This window comes from Populus alba, chromosome 14, assembly GCF_005239225.2.
Source record: "Populus alba chromosome 14, ASM523922v2, whole genome shotgun sequence".
Taxonomy (NCBI): domain Eukaryota; kingdom Viridiplantae; phylum Streptophyta; class Magnoliopsida; order Malpighiales; family Salicaceae; genus Populus; species Populus alba.
Genome location: NC_133297.1, coordinates 2,297,146 through 2,314,800, shown reverse-complemented (window position 1 = coordinate 2,314,800; position 17,655 = coordinate 2,297,146). Strand labels below are relative to the sequence as shown.

Sequence of the window (17,655 nt, the reverse complement as noted above, 5' to 3'; positions counted from 1 at the left end):
CTTGAATCTCTTAAACTGGTCTTAAAATCCAAAGCTGCGCGCACTTCTACGACCTTGGGCTGAGACAGAAGATTCATTTGTAAAACAGTTTGGACACTTTTAAGGATTTTTTTTTTACCACAAGACTCCCTTTATTGTTCGAAAGCCACAACCGGCTACAACGTTGCTTCAACAAAATCTTCTTAATTTTTAATTTTTTTTTCCAAATATCCCATCAGGATATGCATGAATTTGGTAGTTTCGAATCACTAGATACTTCAATCCGTAAAATCCCTTCGTTAGATTGAATGTTGGCAACAATTACATTCGTGGATGATTGAAAAAAAAATATATACACACAATACTTGAAACAATTAAAAAAAAATAAAGAATTTTATTAGATAATTATAATTACAAGAAAAGAAATATATTCTCTGGGGTAGCTTTGGATTTCATGCTTTCTTGATATATAAAAGATGGAGACAGTTGAGATGAAAAAAAAAAAAACTTGATCTTTATGTACCTGATGAAAGCACAAAAATTTACTATAAAATTTTTTAAATACATATTTATTTTATATTTTTATCTTTTTAACTATATATATTTCTATCTCTAATAAATTCATATTTTTTTTTATAGGATAGTAGTTAAACACAACCTAAAACTACAGATTAATCTTTATTTTAAAACTCGGACTAGTTTTTCAAGTTGACATGGGATTCAGTAGACATAGGATCTTAAATTAATCTTCCAGCTTGAAAAAAAAATTAAAACAAATATGGTTATTTTTCGTCAAAAACTTAGTTGAATTGATGACTCAGGTCAAGCTGTTAAATTTTAAATTATGTTTATCAAAATATCATCGTTTGATTCTTTTTTATAAAAGATAAAATTAGGATGTGACACGGGGTCGGGTTTAATGGTTACTGCTTAGCCTATAAAATATATTTCTTTAATTTTAAGGCCTGTTAATTAGCTAACTTGTAAGCCCAATGGCTATACGACGTGAAAAAGACCCTGGCAGTGAGCTCTCCAGGGGAGGCCTCTCCACCGGATGCCGGAGCAATACCTTCTAATTCTATAGCCATTCTTTTTTCTTTTTCTTCTTTTTGGATTTTAGTTTGCTTGATAAGATTTGATAAATGAACACAAGGACTAAAATTAATTTGTAGTTTATCTGTGTTTGTTTATATCGTTTCAACGCTACTACAATAAACTCTATACATGACAATGGGATTAGAGTTTGATTAGGGGTCTCTGCTCTAATTTTATCGATTTATAGCATAGTTATTAAACCCGCTTGCTGGAGTGCTGGAGTGAGTTGATTCCAGAAACTCGTGACCACGAGTTTTTTTTTTTTTTTTTAATTTCAATTTGAACAGGAAAGTTATTGATTTTGATAATTTTAATGTACTCGGTAGTGAACTTATAACTCGATCAAATCCAGTTTAAACCTGGCATAACTCAACACCATGTGAATTGTTTATTTAAAAAAGAATAATATTATTTTAATAAATAAAAAAATAATTCTAGTGGGAAATGGGTCAAACCTCTAGCTGGGTTCGACAACCGGTTCATACTTCATAGGATGGAACTTGGACCGTATCTAGAAATCCTATTATTAGCTGGATCCTTGACAGGGGGCCTGTTAAATTAGCTGGCATGTTAGCTAGCCCCTTAGCTTAAGTGAATCAAGCCTAGCTGAAGCACAGCCACTCTTAAGCCCAATTTATCTGGACATTGGCCGAGGTTGTCCTTGTTCAGTCGTGCCGATTCGTTGGGGTTTTTTTTTTTTTTTTTTTCTGAAAACAAAATTAGTTAACGGAGTGCGTGCATTTTTTTTAGTGAATTATAAATTACTTTTTCTAGTTTTACAAAACGAGTTAAATAATCTCTCCAGTTTTAAAAACTAATTAATTAATTCCTTGATCAGTGATGACCATATTTAGTTTAATATTAATTTGGTATTAAAAAGTGTATTTTTCTCGTCAATATTTTTGTATTATCTGTTTTTTCTTTAATTCCATTTCTTAAAAAACAAGATAAATTGAAAACAAAAGCATGAAAGGGATAAAAACGATTAATTAATTAGTTTTTTGAAATTAGAGGGGCTATTCAGTTTATTTTACAAAACTAGAGAGACTAATTGTTTGATTTACTCCTTTTTTTTGTTTTTTTCTAGCCGGTGCAACATCCATTTTTAAAGAGAAAAAAACAGAGAGTTAAGTTTTATTGGTGAGTGTTTAAAAATATGGTGTAAATGATGTTTTTTTAAAATTTTAATTTTTTTTATTTAAAATTAAGTTTTTTTATGTTTTTGAATTGTTCTATGTGATTATATTAAAAATAATTTTTTTAAAAAATAAAATATTTTATATTAATATATTTTTAAATAAAAAAACACTTTAAATTGTTATCATTAATACAATCCTAAACATACCGGGTAAACTAAAGAAAAAAAAGACTCGCTTATTAATTACAGTGGTACTTGCCTTGACTCTTACAATCACATCAATGGAGAGTTGGATCTAGGCTATGTACTTACTCTAGGCACAGAGCCTATGGGCAGGTTTACCAATAAATTGTTGAAAACTGGTACCAAATGCCATGGTTTTCGATTCCTTTCCGTGGGTTTGGTAAAAAAAAATTAGTGAAAAATAAATCAAAATCATGAGGATTTTTTTATATAAATTATTATTAGTCTTAGTTGAGTGGCCAGACTTGTATGCTTGGATAAGAGATAATTTATATTTTTTTTTAAATAAAAAACATGTTTTTATAGATTTTAAAGATGTAATTTGTGGTTAAAAGATGTTATATATATTTTTTGAAAAAATTACCATACCTCCAAATCAAACACATTAAAAATCTTATCAATTTTTTGCCTGGCCTGATATTCAAAGTGTTTGGGCATTTGTTATGTTTTTTTTTTTTTTTTTACAATGGAAGATAAATTATAGTATTTTGAAATGTATATGGATAAATGCCAAAACACATTGAAGTTTCAATTGTAAAAAAAAAAAAAAACATAATAAATGCCCAAACACTTTGAAGTTCTATATGTGTGTGTGTGTATACACGTGGTAGTTAAACATGAGGACAGCAATATTTTAAGGTGCGAGTATATTTTTGCTCTTTTACTTTGTTCAATCAGGCTGCACTTATGGTCTGTTGGTGTGGCCATTTTGTTTTGTTTTTTTTGTTTTCTTCACGTAACATTGTCTCTCCCCAGCTGAGTCTTTATTGGGCTAAGCAAGTGCCCAGTTGGGATAAACTTTAACATTAGATTGAATATATATATAAAAAATTATAGATAAAATTAAATAAAATGGGAAAAAAAAAATGTTTGACATGTGTAGCACATGTATTAGCATGTGAGTAAAAGCTGCCACATAGTGGTGGCTTATGTGGTATCCTCTGAGCTCCAATAAAGGCTATTATTGGTGCTGTTGTTATCATCTTGCGAGCGCTTCCCTTCATAACAGCGCGTCGTGCAGGGAGTGTCTCCATCAATTTTTTTCTCTTCTTTTTTCTTTTTCCTTTTCCATATCGATCTGTGTGCTTTGATATGTAAAAAATATAGAAGGGGGTAAACTTTGGTAAATATTTTTTTAATAGTTATTTTTAACAATAATTATAGTTTAATTTTATAAAATTAATGATTAGTAGACAATAGGACAATGTCAAAAACTATGAACACGCTAAGAAATGCAAAATGAAATAATTTTTTGGAAAAAAAAAGTTAAAAATATGATATAAATATATGAAATTAAAAAAATAAAAACTTTAAGAGCAGAAACAAAAAAGCAAATGAGAAGACTACAAAAAAACTACATGGAAGCATCCATAAAAAAAAAAAAAAACTGAAAATTTAACAACACATGCCGCATTTATACAGTGAAAATCAACGCAGAAAAAACCATTATGTTTTAGTATTTTTGTTGATTTTGTATTTCCCTAAAAAAACAAAACAAAATAAAACAAAACAAATTCCACCTCGTTTTATAATATCGGCTAATCTCGTACCAAATATTGACTGTGATGTTTCAAGTAAACCTATTCCGTCTGGAACAAAACAAGGACAATATTAAAATTTTGATGGTTTTCATTATAATTAGAATTGTCTTTTTTTAACAATATCTTTAATCTATAATCAAATTTTCTAATCTATTTATTTTCTACAAGATTAATATTTATTTTTTGACATTTTACTTGTGTTGGACACATGTTATTTTTTCTTAAATATTTAATAATGTTGTAAGACCTTGAAATTTATTTTTAGACGGTGTCCAATTTATTTATATTTTACTTTTTTAAGCTGGAAATTATGAATTTTGAGATATTATTTTGACCTTTTTGTATTATATCTCGCACCAATAAGGAAACAAAATGATATCCATGACAAAATTGACAATGAGATTATCCTATATAATGAAATGATAAAAATTAAAATAATGACACAAATAAGTTTATATATATATATATATTGTCAAAAAGTTATTAATAGTATATTAGGTTAAATGTTGAAATAGATAAAAAAAAAAAAAAGATTTAATTTATTTTAAGCTATACAATCAAAATTAATCTGAAAGCAGAAATGTGACATTAAACAAGCGTGCCAACACGTCACATCATGTTTGATTTTAATTATATCCCATGCGTCCTGCCAAAATATTTTTAGATTGTGTATGGAAATAAAGTACTAGTATTTTTTAAATGTTTTTTTATATATAAATATATAAAATATATATATTTTTATTTTTAATATCAGTATATTAAAATTACTAAAAAAACATAATTTAATATTTTTTATATTAAATATATTTTTAAAATGTATATAGCCACAATTTGAAAAAAAAAATTAATTTTTTTTTATTTTCAACACCAACACATTAAAATTAAAAAAAAATTATTAATTTAATATTTTTTATATCAAATATATTTTTTAAAATGTATATAACCACAGTTTTTTTTTTTTTTTTAAAAAAAAAACTGACTTCCCATGTCAAACTTTCTAGGAGACGTATGAAGTCACTTTCGTCTCGCCTTCAATTACCGTGCCATGCCCTGATCAAAAGGTGAAAATACAAAAATATACGATTATATCTCCATAGATATTTCCAGAGATAGAGATAAATGTTGACTTGTAGCTGTTGAGATTTAGTTTCTTTTGTTTTATATGAAATACTTTGTAAGAAAACTGACTGATTTAATATACTTTATCGTTAATTCATAAATTCAATTCATACAGTAAAAAACATAAAATAGTTTATAAATAAATATCAACTTACAATATTATTTAACCATTTTAACCACGTCATTATCATTGTTTATGTCGCCGGTATTATTTATTACTTTGTATTTCTTTTGTCACCGCAACACGCTATTATCATCTTTTCTTGCTACCCGAACACCCACCATTGGCTCTTTTACCAACCACCCTAATGACCACGTTAGACATTATAGAAGCCAAAAGTGACTCGACAAAGGAATATACTAATTTGAATATAGATTATTCATCTTAAATCAGTTGAAAAGGGGAGAATTAGTTGGAGAATTTTATAGTAAATAGAGAATAATTAATGGTATCTTATTGATTATTTTTTAGATTTTTTTAAAAAATAAATATAAAAACAAGAGAGAAAATAAAATTAATGACTCCCTACAAGTTATAGAAATATAATCACTTAGAAATTTTCTATCCTGCTTGAGTATACTGATAAATTTCATGGCAATCAATGAGCAGCTGGGAGCATAAATTAGTTAATCATTGAAACCACTTTAAAAAATAAATAAAAGAGTAATTTTAAGTATAAATATTCTTATTATTTTATGTGTGTCATGTGTTTCATTTTTTTTCTTCTTCTTGTGCCCTCTATTTCTTCTTCAATATGTGTGAGAGAATAATTAATAAATTGTTATTAGTTATTTTCTAAGAACCATAAATTTTTTCATATCTATTTATTTTCTTATAATAAGTTCAAAAAGTACAGGAATCTATTTACTCTTTTTATAAAGAGTCCAAAGAGTGCAATAACATCGTAAATTAGTTTGATGGTATGTATTAATTTTTTATTATTATTATTGAATATAACTAATAAAATAAAATAAAACAAAATAAAATAAAATAAAGAGTTGATTTCCATAACATGGAGTAATAATCTTTAAATTAAAGCCCGAAGAAGGTGTGTGTGTGTATATATAACTTGCATCGTGTTGCCACATATCTACGTACAAGTCACATGGGCTGCATTTCATGTCCCACAAACGTATATACCAATCCACACGACGCATCAATATTCTACAACGTGTTTTTTTTTCTTTTATATAACATAATAGCTTTAAATTACTGATTTAAGACAGAAAATATGAAAATAGAGGGATACATTAATTTTTTTATATTTAAAATACAAAATTCATTAATTATTTATATTTTTACCTTCTTACATGTAATTTTATTTTATTAAAATAGATATTCGGGTTAGCTTATATGTACCTCGATTAATTTTATGAGTTCTAAAATTAATGATTATATAAGTTTTTAATGATTATTATATAAAAACTACCATATTTAAATTTGAGACAATATAAGGCTATAAACATAAACAGTTAGTGTAGCACTAAAAAATTATATATTATGATTTTTTATGGATAAAAAAATAAGTATTGATCTAAAGATAAAGAAAATTACCAAGTTATAGTTTAGTAGTTTTTATATTTAATTTTGTTATATTTTAAATTATTTTATTATTTACTTTTATTTTACATCCATACAAAAAATAAACTATAATCTTTTAAATAATTTTTTCCAAACTAAAAAAATGATGAAATGGAAAAAATTTGATGAAACAACGACCTGATCTTTAGAATTAGATAAGCTTGCGTGCGTGAAAACAGTGTCTTGTCCTCTTTTGTTGTCTTGGAAGAATTAGATTTTGGACCAAACACGAGTCATTCCATTCTATGCACGTGTCTCGTGATCAGTTCAGGATTTCAGAGACAAATAAAAATATAAAATAACTGCCAAAGGCGTTGCAGTAAAACCCGGGCCATGAGTTCCCCACCTAAAATAACACACAACACCACACCTGAACTCTTAAAAATCCAGATGCCAGACATCTGTCTCCAAGCTCTCTCTCTTTCTCTCATGTAGAGATCGCCAAGCCTGATGGCCCTTGTGGGATTTGACCCTTTCTCTCATCTCCTGGTATTTTTTTAAAATTTATTTCTAGGAATGTTGAATAGTTGTTGTAAAACTGGGGAAAAAAAAAAGACTGGTAAGTAAAATATATGTATGATTTTTTGTGTCTTTTATCTGCCTGTAATGTTAGTTACAGTTTGGCACATTCGAATAATTATTTAAGAATATGCTTTTATTACGCCACCTGCTTTTCTTTTATGTGGCTTCTTGACTTCCATCTTATTCTGGGTTTTTCTTTCCATTTCTTGTGCAGTTTTTGCAGCTAGCTTTGATATCTGGATTCGTTGGACCACTTTCTTGTTCATCTGATGGTTAGACTGTTGATGGATTTGGTAGGTTTTTAATGTTTTCTTTGATGCTTTTGAGGGTTTCTTGTTTGATTTGCGAGTCACGGTATTGTGCTAGGGAAACAATAGAAATTTCAATTTTTTTTTATGAATTGGGTTATTGGTGATTGATTCTTGGTTTTCAATCTGGTTCTATCAGAATTGAAGTTCTGCTGATACTTGAAGGTTCATAAGGGTGTCAAGTTTTGAGCTCTATAACAATAAGAAGCCTCACAATTTTTCGGGGCTCATCACTCAGGGTCACGAGTTATGATTGAGTGTTGTGTTGAGAATTCGTGATCTAGGTGGAATACAAAAATATCATAAGATGAATGCCGTGGAGAGACTAGGAAGGTATATCACTCGAGGGGTGTACACAGTCTCTGGACCATTCCACCCATTTGGTGGAGCTGTGGATATAATTGTAGTGGAACAGCCAGATGGGAGCTTCAAGTCATCTCCTTGGTATGTCCGGTTTGGTAAATTTCAAGGGGTTTTAAAGGCGCGAGAGAAAGTAGTGAATGTTGGTGTGAATGAAGTTGAAGCAGATTTTCACATGTATCTTGATAGGAGAGGGGAAGCTTTTTTTCTCAGAGAGGTAGAAGGAGATGAAGAGGAATCTGTTTTATATCCTTTGTCCTCTAGTGATGAGACGGATGAGAAATCTCAAAAAATTAGGAGGCCAGTGAAGACAAAAAGTTGCAATTATGATGCCTACCAGTTGAATTCTGGCGACCAGCTTGATGGAACCAATGGGAGTATTGTGGCTAGGACTAATTCCCGCCGTTCAAGGATATTAGGGCTTGTTTTTGGACGTGGCTCATTGAAGGAGGATAGTTGCCGAGAGGGAGATGATGGTGCTGGCAAGGCAAGGACTTCACTGGAGCGTGCTGAGATTGCAGCTGATCTGTTGGAGGTGAGGTGGTCTACTAATCTTGACCCCACTAAGCCTAGGAAAGATAATGATTCAAGGTTTTCTGCTTCAGATGCATTGGAGGGTAATGGAGATAATATGCCCACTATTGACGACAAAAGCCAGAAGGAGTCATCTTTGCACGATGCCATTGAAACCAATGCTGACCGCTGTATGTTGGCTGAGGAAACTGTTTCCTACAATGTAGAGACGGGAAACGACTTGCAACCTGGCTTCATGAGCCTCGAGTGTTCTGCTGTGGAAGCTAGTGTAGAAATGTTAACTTTAGGTAGCATGGATCAAGTTGCTGAAACTTCCACAATGGCTGAAAGTGTTTTGGGTGAAAAATGTGGGGTAGTATCTGGATTATCAAGAGATATTGATGAGCCTAGTCCCCAAAATGCTGATCCTGATGTTAAAGCTAAGGGTGTCATCTCTGTGGTCTCTGCTCCCGAGTCAAAAATTTCGGGCGTCCCTGAAGCGTGTCCAGGCGAGAATGTTGGTGACAAACAGCCTTGTGATGAAAAAGATGCTTCTTTACCAGATCATGCCACTTCCGAGGAGGAGAGTGAATCCAGAGCTCAATCCTTCATTTATTGTGAGACATCAGAGAGCTCAATAATGAGGCTGAACTGTTATGCTGAACAAACTCATGAAACACTGTACCTGGCTAGTGGAGGACCCAGGGAAGCACACTTTTCTGCCAAAACTTTGCATTTGACAGCTGAGCCACTACCTGAGGTAATCTTCTTCCATAATCCATTTATTTCTTGTAAAGAACTCTTGGAAAAATGTGAATATTATTAGTTTTCTTAATAAATATTTCAAAGAAATGGGGATTTTGCAACTTATTTAAATGATGCTTAAATTTTCTAAAGCTTAGGGAAGAAGGAACTGCTGTGAGCATTAGGAAATAGCACCTGCAGCTTTGCCAGTAGCTAGCCTTTAAAGGTCAATTCAATTCATTTGATTTTTTAACAATCCAAGCATTACAAGCTTTGACTCACAGGCTTGCGAGCCCATGAGTTCCATGAAGCTTTAGCCAAGCTTGTGCTCATGCATTTCTTTGCTGAGCTCATTCCAAACACCACAATTGTTTGCCTCAGCCCAACTCATCCCCATACTTGAACTGTATCTTAATCTATTTTTGTAATTGATATAAACCCATAACTTCTGATTTTGTTGACACTGAGGTATTAGTAGTTTTCCATCAGGACACGCTCAATCAGCAAACTGAGGACATTGAGTTGGAGACAGAACACATTGATGCTAGCAACAGTTTTTCTAATCAAACAAATCCATCTTCTTGCGTGCATATCCATGATAAGGTGAACCTTGAAGTGCCAATGATAATGTCAAAATCCGATGCTCAAATGGTTGGTGCTGACCCTATACTTGGTTCGGCTGAAGAATTAGAGTCAATGAGCACTGGTACCATTTTGAGTTTTAGCAACACAGGCCAAAAAACACAAGATGTGAAAAATAACAGCAAGGAAATTATCAGGAATGAACCCCAATCTGCAGTGGATTCATTTGGGGGTTCAGAGCACTTTTATGGTAGTTGTGGTCCAACGAAAACAGCTATCATTCCTGCCCTAGAGAGTTCAGAGGAAGAGCAGTTCATTTTCAGTGACCTTGATGAACTCAAACCAAGCAGGACTCAGTGCGAGTCGAATTTTCTTGGTGAAAAGGATGAAGAAAATGATCCTGCATTCTGTTTGGAAAGAAATGAAGAAATGGATGGGTCTCTTGATACAAGTGATGTATCCTGTTCATCCCCGGACCAGTTTGTTCAAGAGAGTAAACTGGCTGATCTTGAAACCTCGAAAGAAAATTCAAAGCTAACATCAAGTCCCATTGGCATTCCCAAAGTTCATAGTGTTATTGATGCTGAAGTCTCAAGGCTGGTTGAATCATTACCCAACATGAGGTCTCGTTTTGACAACATGGATGCAAATGATATCCATTTTCCCTTAAGCCACTCGCTAGACTCCATTTCCAAATCCTTGGAGGAGACATTATGTAGAACAAATGAGTCAGAGTGTGTGAAGTTAGATACAGAAAATGAAATCCAATCAGCAAAGGAGCATTCTAATATTGAAGGTATTCACAATTCAGAAGATCTTGAAAATGCTGTTTCCAGCTCTACTTTTGGTAAGAGAACTTGGATATTCATGTTTATATCATTTCTATGTGTTTCCATTAATTGCAAGTTGTTTGGACACTGCTCTGAAATGAAAACGTTTTATTTATTTTTTAAATTTCTACTATGGGGTCTCAGTTGTTATATTAAGCACATGTGATGTTACAGAGAGAGAAAATGACATTATTACATTCTATAGCAATTCAACAACCTCTTTAACTTTGCTTTTGCTTGGGAATTGTTCACTTTCAGTTTAACAATGACATTCTCTTCAACTTCCAAAAACGAAAAAAACCCCCTCTTTAATTATAGGTGTATTTCTATAGTTCCAATAAAAAACAAATTCCAAAACAAATTAGAGTGCTTTCATTTGGTAATTACTTGAGGCATTCAGGGTTCTGTATGCAGCAATCATTAGAGAGTTACATGCCTTGTGTTTTATGCAGAGATATTTATTTGCAAACACTTGTTATATGAAGGGGTAGGGGCTGAAGAAGCTGCTTCTCTAGCATTTGATTCTCAAAAGCTGGGCATAGAAAAATTTTCTATAGGTCCTGCAGCTGTGAAGAATGATATGCTTCTTGTTAGATTTGGTGTTCTTTACTTTCAATGTGATGTAGCTGCTCCCACTGTTATGGGGATCGTTCTATTTGATGTTGAAAACATATAAGAACAAAAAGGCATGATACCTGTTGACTGAGTTGAGAAATCTCTTGTAGGGGATTCATCGAAAGTGATTGTTGCTTCTGGCGGAAGCTGGAGAATTTGGCCTTTCTCTTTCAAAAGATCAAGGTCTAGGAAGATTCCACAGCAAGCTCTAAATGATACCAGAAGTTCTGACTCTGAGAACATGTCAGATTGCAACCTTCACACAGATAAAGATTACGGTGCAATTAATCCTAAGGTCACCAAAAAAATGGTAAGAGCGAATACTCCAACATCTGAACAACTGACATCCTTGAATCTGAAGGAAGGGAGGAATGTGGTGACCTTCACGTTTTCCACTGCAATGCTGGGGAAGCAGCAGGTGATTCTTCATTCCATTAATACTCACATTTTTTCAAGCTGCAATTTTTAAGGCCTTTTAAATTTCTTTTTCCAATTTCCTTCCTTCTATTTTCAAGTGGTGATTGCTTGAAATTATGCTGCTTAACAGGTTGATGCGAGAATTTATCTTTGGAAATGGAACACTCACATAGTGATCTCCGATGTTGATGGGACGATTACAAGGCAAGTTTAATAAGATTTCTTACATCTTTTGCATTTCCAAATAATAATAAGTTGAAGTTTCATGTTTAAGTTCTGAATCTTTCTCTTTAATGTTTATGAAATGGTGCTTACATGAACACCGTCGAATTAAGGTTTATAGCTTCTGTAGCATGAACTGGGAAGTAACTACTTTGAGATATTTACCAAATTTATCCACAAACTAATTCACATGCAATATAAAGTAGTATCACATGCATTCTTTAACATTAATTTATTAGTTGCAAACTTCTCTCTCAAGAACCCCCTCCCTTTTCTTTTCATTTCCTACTATAACTTTTGTACATTCTCACTAGTCTTGAAGTCAAGTTGCATTACATAAATGCTTCCTTGAAACTGTCACTGGTGCTGGTGATTTTTTGGGCGCACCTGACTCACTTTATTTTACATTGTTATCACAGATCGGATGTTCTAGGTCAGTTCATGCCTATGGTTGGAGTAGACTGGTCACAAATTGGCGTTGCACATTTGTTTGGTGCTATTAAGGTTTGTAATATCTCGTCTTATGTGTCTGGAGTGCATAGCATTCATATTATGTTAATTGGTTGAGGCAGTGTTCGATATTGCATCTCATCACTCATCACTGTTAATATAGGAAACACTGGTGGCTGGCTTCTTACAGTCTAAACTGGAGATCCATCTTTTATCCCTCAAGTTTATTTTTTTCAGCATTCTGGATTGGTTTTGCTGGTTCCTTATCTGGCAGCGTGAATACAAAATTGCCAACTTTCCTTTTAGCAACCAAAACTTGGCAAAATGTCACATACAACTTGGTTAATGATTAGTGAAAGCATTGTTGTAAATTGTATCCGTACGTGGACCAAAATTGTTTTCTTGTTTGTTACAGGAAAACGGCTATCAATTACTTTTTCTAAGTGCACGTGCAATTTCTCAAGCCTATCATACTAGACAATTTCTAGTCAACCTTAAGCAGGTGAATTGACTGTTAGCTCGCATTTTGAAATTAGAAATCAGGACCAAGAAAGTGTGACTGAAATGTCTTTTGTTTTAACAACTCATTTCCCCCCTTAGATAATTTTTACCCCTGATTTTCAGGATGGGAAGGCTTTACCAGATGGTCCTATTGTTATATCTCCCGATGGAGTTTTTCCTTCTCTATTTCGTGAAGGTAACTGGGTTCCATTGGCATTATTTTCTTAAGAACTGGGCAAAGATGGTTCTTGAATGTGCTATGCACGTCTTGTTCTTATTTCTGGGCTTCAGTTGTACTCATCCAACAATGCAACTTTCATTAGTTCTATGAGCATATATTGATTTTTCTGGTGATGAATTAGTTTCTTGATTATAATGTGTGAACTAAGTATATTTTCTGCTTTCTCAGTCATTAGAAGGGCTCCTCATGAATTCAAGATCGCATGTTTGGAGGTTAGTTCTCCTCAATTCATATTTATCATGATGTATTCAAATCCTCATGTCTGTTACTTGCAGCTGTGTTGGTCTACAAAGCATTTCATACTTAAGCTTTGTGTTTCTGATGGATTTCTTTTGGATGTTTCACAGTAAATTAAAGGAATCTATTTGTGTTTTTTTAATTTGAACAAATTAATGAAGTTTTTGCTCTATGGAAAGTCTTTTGTTCTATGGAAAGTCTTTTGTTCTTCTTTCCAACTGTTCAAAGCAAGACGGCCTTACAGTAATGAACTGAGAAGCCTTTTCTTCTAGATGGTATATTTGTTATTTCATTTTGTTACAAACATCACAGCTAGTTTTTAGCTTAAATTTTCTAGGCATTTATGTCAAGTAACATAAAATCTGCATAGATTTTTCTTTTCTCTCCTTTGCTTTTTCTTGTTATAGTACATTCTATCTTGTCTTCGTGTGTGCGCGTGAGAGAGAGAGAGAGAGGTCCTACTTACATTATAGTTAACTTCCTGCTAGTCCTGAGAAACTTTTTGAAATCTTTACTGGCACCTGATAGGCTACAGAGTTTCACTGAAGTGGGTGAATTTATGCTTTCTTCCTTGTTGCAGGATATCAGGGCTTTGTTTCCTTCTGATTGCAATCCTTTCTATGCTGGTTTTGGAAATAGAGACACTGATGAGATAAGCTACCTCAAGGTTGGAATCCCGAAGGGAAAAATCTTCATCATTAATCCGAAGGTAATTCAAGGCCTTTGAGCTTGGAAGATGGCACTGTAAGTGCTATTGATTCTATGATGACAAAGTTTCCTTCTGATGGTTTTTACATTTTGCAGGGTGAAGTTGCTGTGAACCGCCGTGTTGACACAAAATCATATACTTCACTTCATGCTCTTGTGAATGGCATGTTTCCACCCATGACATCATTTGAGCAGGTTTAGTTCCGTGTCCCTTTTCTACTCGATGATCATCATAATTATGGAGCTATTGTGCATACCAAGCTAATTAGTCAGGCATTGAGCTTTGTACTATTGGGCTATTTTTGCACATCAGTTGCCATTGGAGGGGTGGCTAAGTTTTCTTAGTGTTTGTTTCCTGGGAAAATTGATATAAATTCTTTTCTTCCCAGCTTACAATGAGCACAACTAATCTGAGTTGAATTTTAGCTTAAGCAATCTCAAATAACTCAGATAACATCACATAGGCTGTGCCTGCATTTCCAGGCTTGGTTATCTTCCATGGAGTGACTAATTTTCTGTCTCGTTTTTTTCTCCATTGGGAACAGGAGGATTTTAATTCATGGAATTACTGGAGATTGCCTCCTCCAGTTATTGACATATGATGGCGTCAGTTGGAGATACTTTACCCGTCTTCTGACTATTGATATGGGTTTTGGCCATGTTTATTATGGAGTGTTCAGGTAATTTACATGAAATCTCTTTTTTGATGAATGAGAGAATTTAATTAATCAAAAGGATACTAAGAAGGAGCTTAACCTCAACAAAACTTTACAACGTGTTAAGAAAACAGAGAACCATGCAGAAGTCAAGAAAGAGAACAACTATTACATAAAGCGATATGCTTATACTGCTTACTATTCTTCTGGAGCAAAGCTGTGTAAAATAATCTGCTATGAACAACCTGATTAACCCATCTTATAACAACAGCAGGATTAGAGCAAGTTCCACCATATGTTCTACTATTTATTTCCCTCTCTATATTCCATATACCGTAGCATTCTAAGCCAAACTAGCCAACACAGCAGGGAAGATCGTTTTAGGTTGATTGCATCTGGCCCAATTAAATTCAAATCTACAGTCCACACTCTCTGTTCATGCCACATTTCTGCAAAATTGAAGCCCAGACTTCTTTAGAGAACTAGCAACAAAAAAGTAAGTGATCTTTGTCTTCATCACCATCTCCACAGAACAAGTTGGGCTAATGTTTCTCCCCATCAAGACTTGCCTTGCTCTAGTCGACAATCTATTATGAATAGCCACCAAGAGATAAACGAATGTCTTGGTATTGAAAGGGACCACCGGATTAGATTTGTGCCAACTCACTCTGCTGCTCTTAAATCTATTAAGTTCCCCACTGTATCCAGAAGAGAACTCCACTTGGACTGCGTTTCAGTAGATTACCATCACCACTAGAAGTATCAGGATCACTGTGTCATTAAAGGGGTGTTTGGCGGGCATGGTACAGTTGTTCTTTCAATTTTGATTTTTTTGGTTTTAAAATTAATTTTTTTTTTAGTGTTTTTGGATCGTTTTTATATATTGATGTTAAAAATAAATTCTAAAAAATAAAAAATATATTTTTTAATATATTTTTTTTTTTTTTTTAAGCAAAAATAAGTATTTTTAAAAAATAACTAGAATACAATGAGCAGCCATCATTGCACCAGATCTGTTTCTAGGCCCACGGGGACGCCAGTTGTCCCCTAGATGTGAATCGAATTACCATTTCCTACTGTGAACTCTAGTTGATCCCGAGCAAAACTTTCTTAGCTTAAAAATCTTTCTCCTGCTCCAAGTATAATTATTAGGAGGCTTCAAACTCTCTTCTGCCCTTACCCAGGCAACCTACAAAGATCCTGATTTCTGGTTCCATATACATTTTAGGATGCATGCATTGCTGTACTCTTGCTTTGTCAAAGTGACAGCAGACCAAGCAATTTTTACCGCAAGGAGCTACGCCTCCTTTGTTGCTAAAGCTGTCAGTACAGTTCATCTGGAAGAATTTCAGGAAACTGAAATGTGTTGCTTAGGATTAGTCTTTTAAGGAGGAATGAAAGGATTTAAACCGTCTTACCAGGACCCACTTGTTTATTCTGTTGAAACTTTAAACCACCATTGATCCTCACATTTCAAGCTTCCAAATCCTGGCTTGGTACTAGACCACAGCAGGGTGTCTGAAGCCTTCTTGTCTAGAAAGTGAGAGCCTGCTCCTAGCTAATAGACCTGGTTTTCTGAGATTTAAAGATGCTTTGCTTTGGCAGACATTTCATTGTCAGGCCATGTGTTTCTATATTTTCTTATAATCTCTTCATACTTGAAAATTACAGGTGCCCAAGACCGATCCCAAAGGCGGCTCCCTGTAATGCTTTTGTGCTGGGCTCGCCTAGTTAGTGTTGACCTGAAAGGGATTTATGGAGGATCTACAGAGTTGAAATGGGTGCTGTTATACCTATTATCCTGTTTCAACTAGGGTAAATTTAGAATTTTGTATAGTAGTATTAATGTAATCCAATCAACGTACATGTTTACTGGAATCCCAAGGGGAGGGTAGGCAATGACTGGAAACTTAAATGTAAAATCTTCAATTTTTCAATGGATAGCATCATTCGTCATCACTGGTTCAGATCTGATACCTAGTTGCCTGCATGCAGCATGCGTTTTCTCTTCAACTTCTTGCTTGCTTTTTCAGGTGTCAAGCTTAACGTACGTGCCCGTTTATGGAATGCTCAAGCTTTAACTGATGAATGTAACTCTGTTCGTTTTACATTTATAGTCCATTGAGACCCCAGAATAGTTATTACAGGGGAGAGGTAAAAAATTAAGCCGGAGCTACAAGGCGTACTAAAACTGCAGTATCTTTACACCCAGGTATTTTTGAGCAAACTCCACCAGATTGTCGATTTCACTTTCGTCAATAAAGCCATTGCCATTGGAGTCTGCAGAGCGTATCACTGCCTTGCCTTTCCACCTTGTAAACCACCCTCCAGGTATGGCATCTTCAAGTTCTTTTCTGCTTATCTTGCCATCTTTGTCAGCATCAAATTTTCTTAACCACCGCTTGAAGTCCTCGATGTTCATGACTCGTTTTCCATCCACCGAAAAGCAACAAGTCTTGATCGCCATTTTAGCAATAACAAGTGTTTTCCTGGGACTTCACACTCTGTTTGTCGAATGGCGAAGATCCTTGAAGGTTTGTTCCATTATATACAATCCATCCCGCACGTTTTGAATAAACAAAGTCCTCAGGATGAATTAATTATAAAAGTGTGAACGCGCCTACCTTCATTTAGAATGAGAATCTCTTTAAAGTAATCTTAAACGTGTTTCTGCTTAGCTTACAGTGGATAAAGTAGGAACTTTTAGCGATTGCTTATTACATGGGACAAAAGTACTGGAGATAAAGAAGAAGTGTCTTTTTATATTCACTCCAAAACTATAAATGAGACAAATTTACTTGTTTTTATATCTGTTTCTATGATTAAGTATATTTTTTTTTTCTAACCAAACACAACTTAATAGAATTACCATTTTTTTTTTTTATCATAACCTATCACCTTCCAATTTTTTTTCCGGCAGTCAGGTACCCTCTAGCCACCTTTAGCATTCCTTTTTTTAGGAGGATTTTAATTTTAATCCGTTCATCTACGACGGCATTACTATGCTTATTTTAGCTATTATTCCCGACAAAGGCTTGACAGGTATTGTTCC

At 33.6% G+C, this 17,655-nt stretch overlaps 1 protein-coding gene across 5 annotated transcripts; it reads left to right on the top strand.

The window, feature by feature from the left end:
- Positions 1–7,019: 7,019 nt before the first annotated feature.
- LOC118035598 (phosphatidate phosphatase PAH2) lies at positions 7,020–17,309 on the top strand. Of its 5 annotated transcripts, none has more exons than XM_035041210.2 (14): positions 7,020–7,256; positions 7,434–7,512; positions 7,667–9,160; positions 9,634–10,573; positions 11,282–11,589; positions 11,719–11,792; positions 12,230–12,314; positions 12,676–12,762; positions 12,885–12,957; positions 13,171–13,214; positions 13,820–13,948; positions 14,044–14,142; positions 14,493–14,627; positions 16,275–16,559. In XM_035041210.2, exons 3-13 carry the CDS (start codon positions 7,835–7,837, stop codon positions 14,547–14,549), a joined length of 3,222 nt encoding a protein of 1,073 aa, XP_034897101.1. In that variant the 5' UTR covers positions 7,020–7,256; positions 7,434–7,512; positions 7,667–7,834; the 3' UTR covers positions 14,550–14,627; positions 16,275–16,559. The 5 variants fall into 5 exon arrangements, with proteins under 5 accessions (XP_034897101.1, XP_034897109.1, XP_034897125.1 ...); XM_035041218.2 differs by having other exon boundaries at positions 7,021–7,186; XM_035041234.2 differs by lacking the exons at positions 7,020–7,256; positions 16,275–16,559 and adding an exon at positions 16,637–17,309 and having other exon boundaries at positions 7,309–7,512.
- The last annotated feature ends 346 nt before the right edge of the window (positions 17,310–17,655 follow it).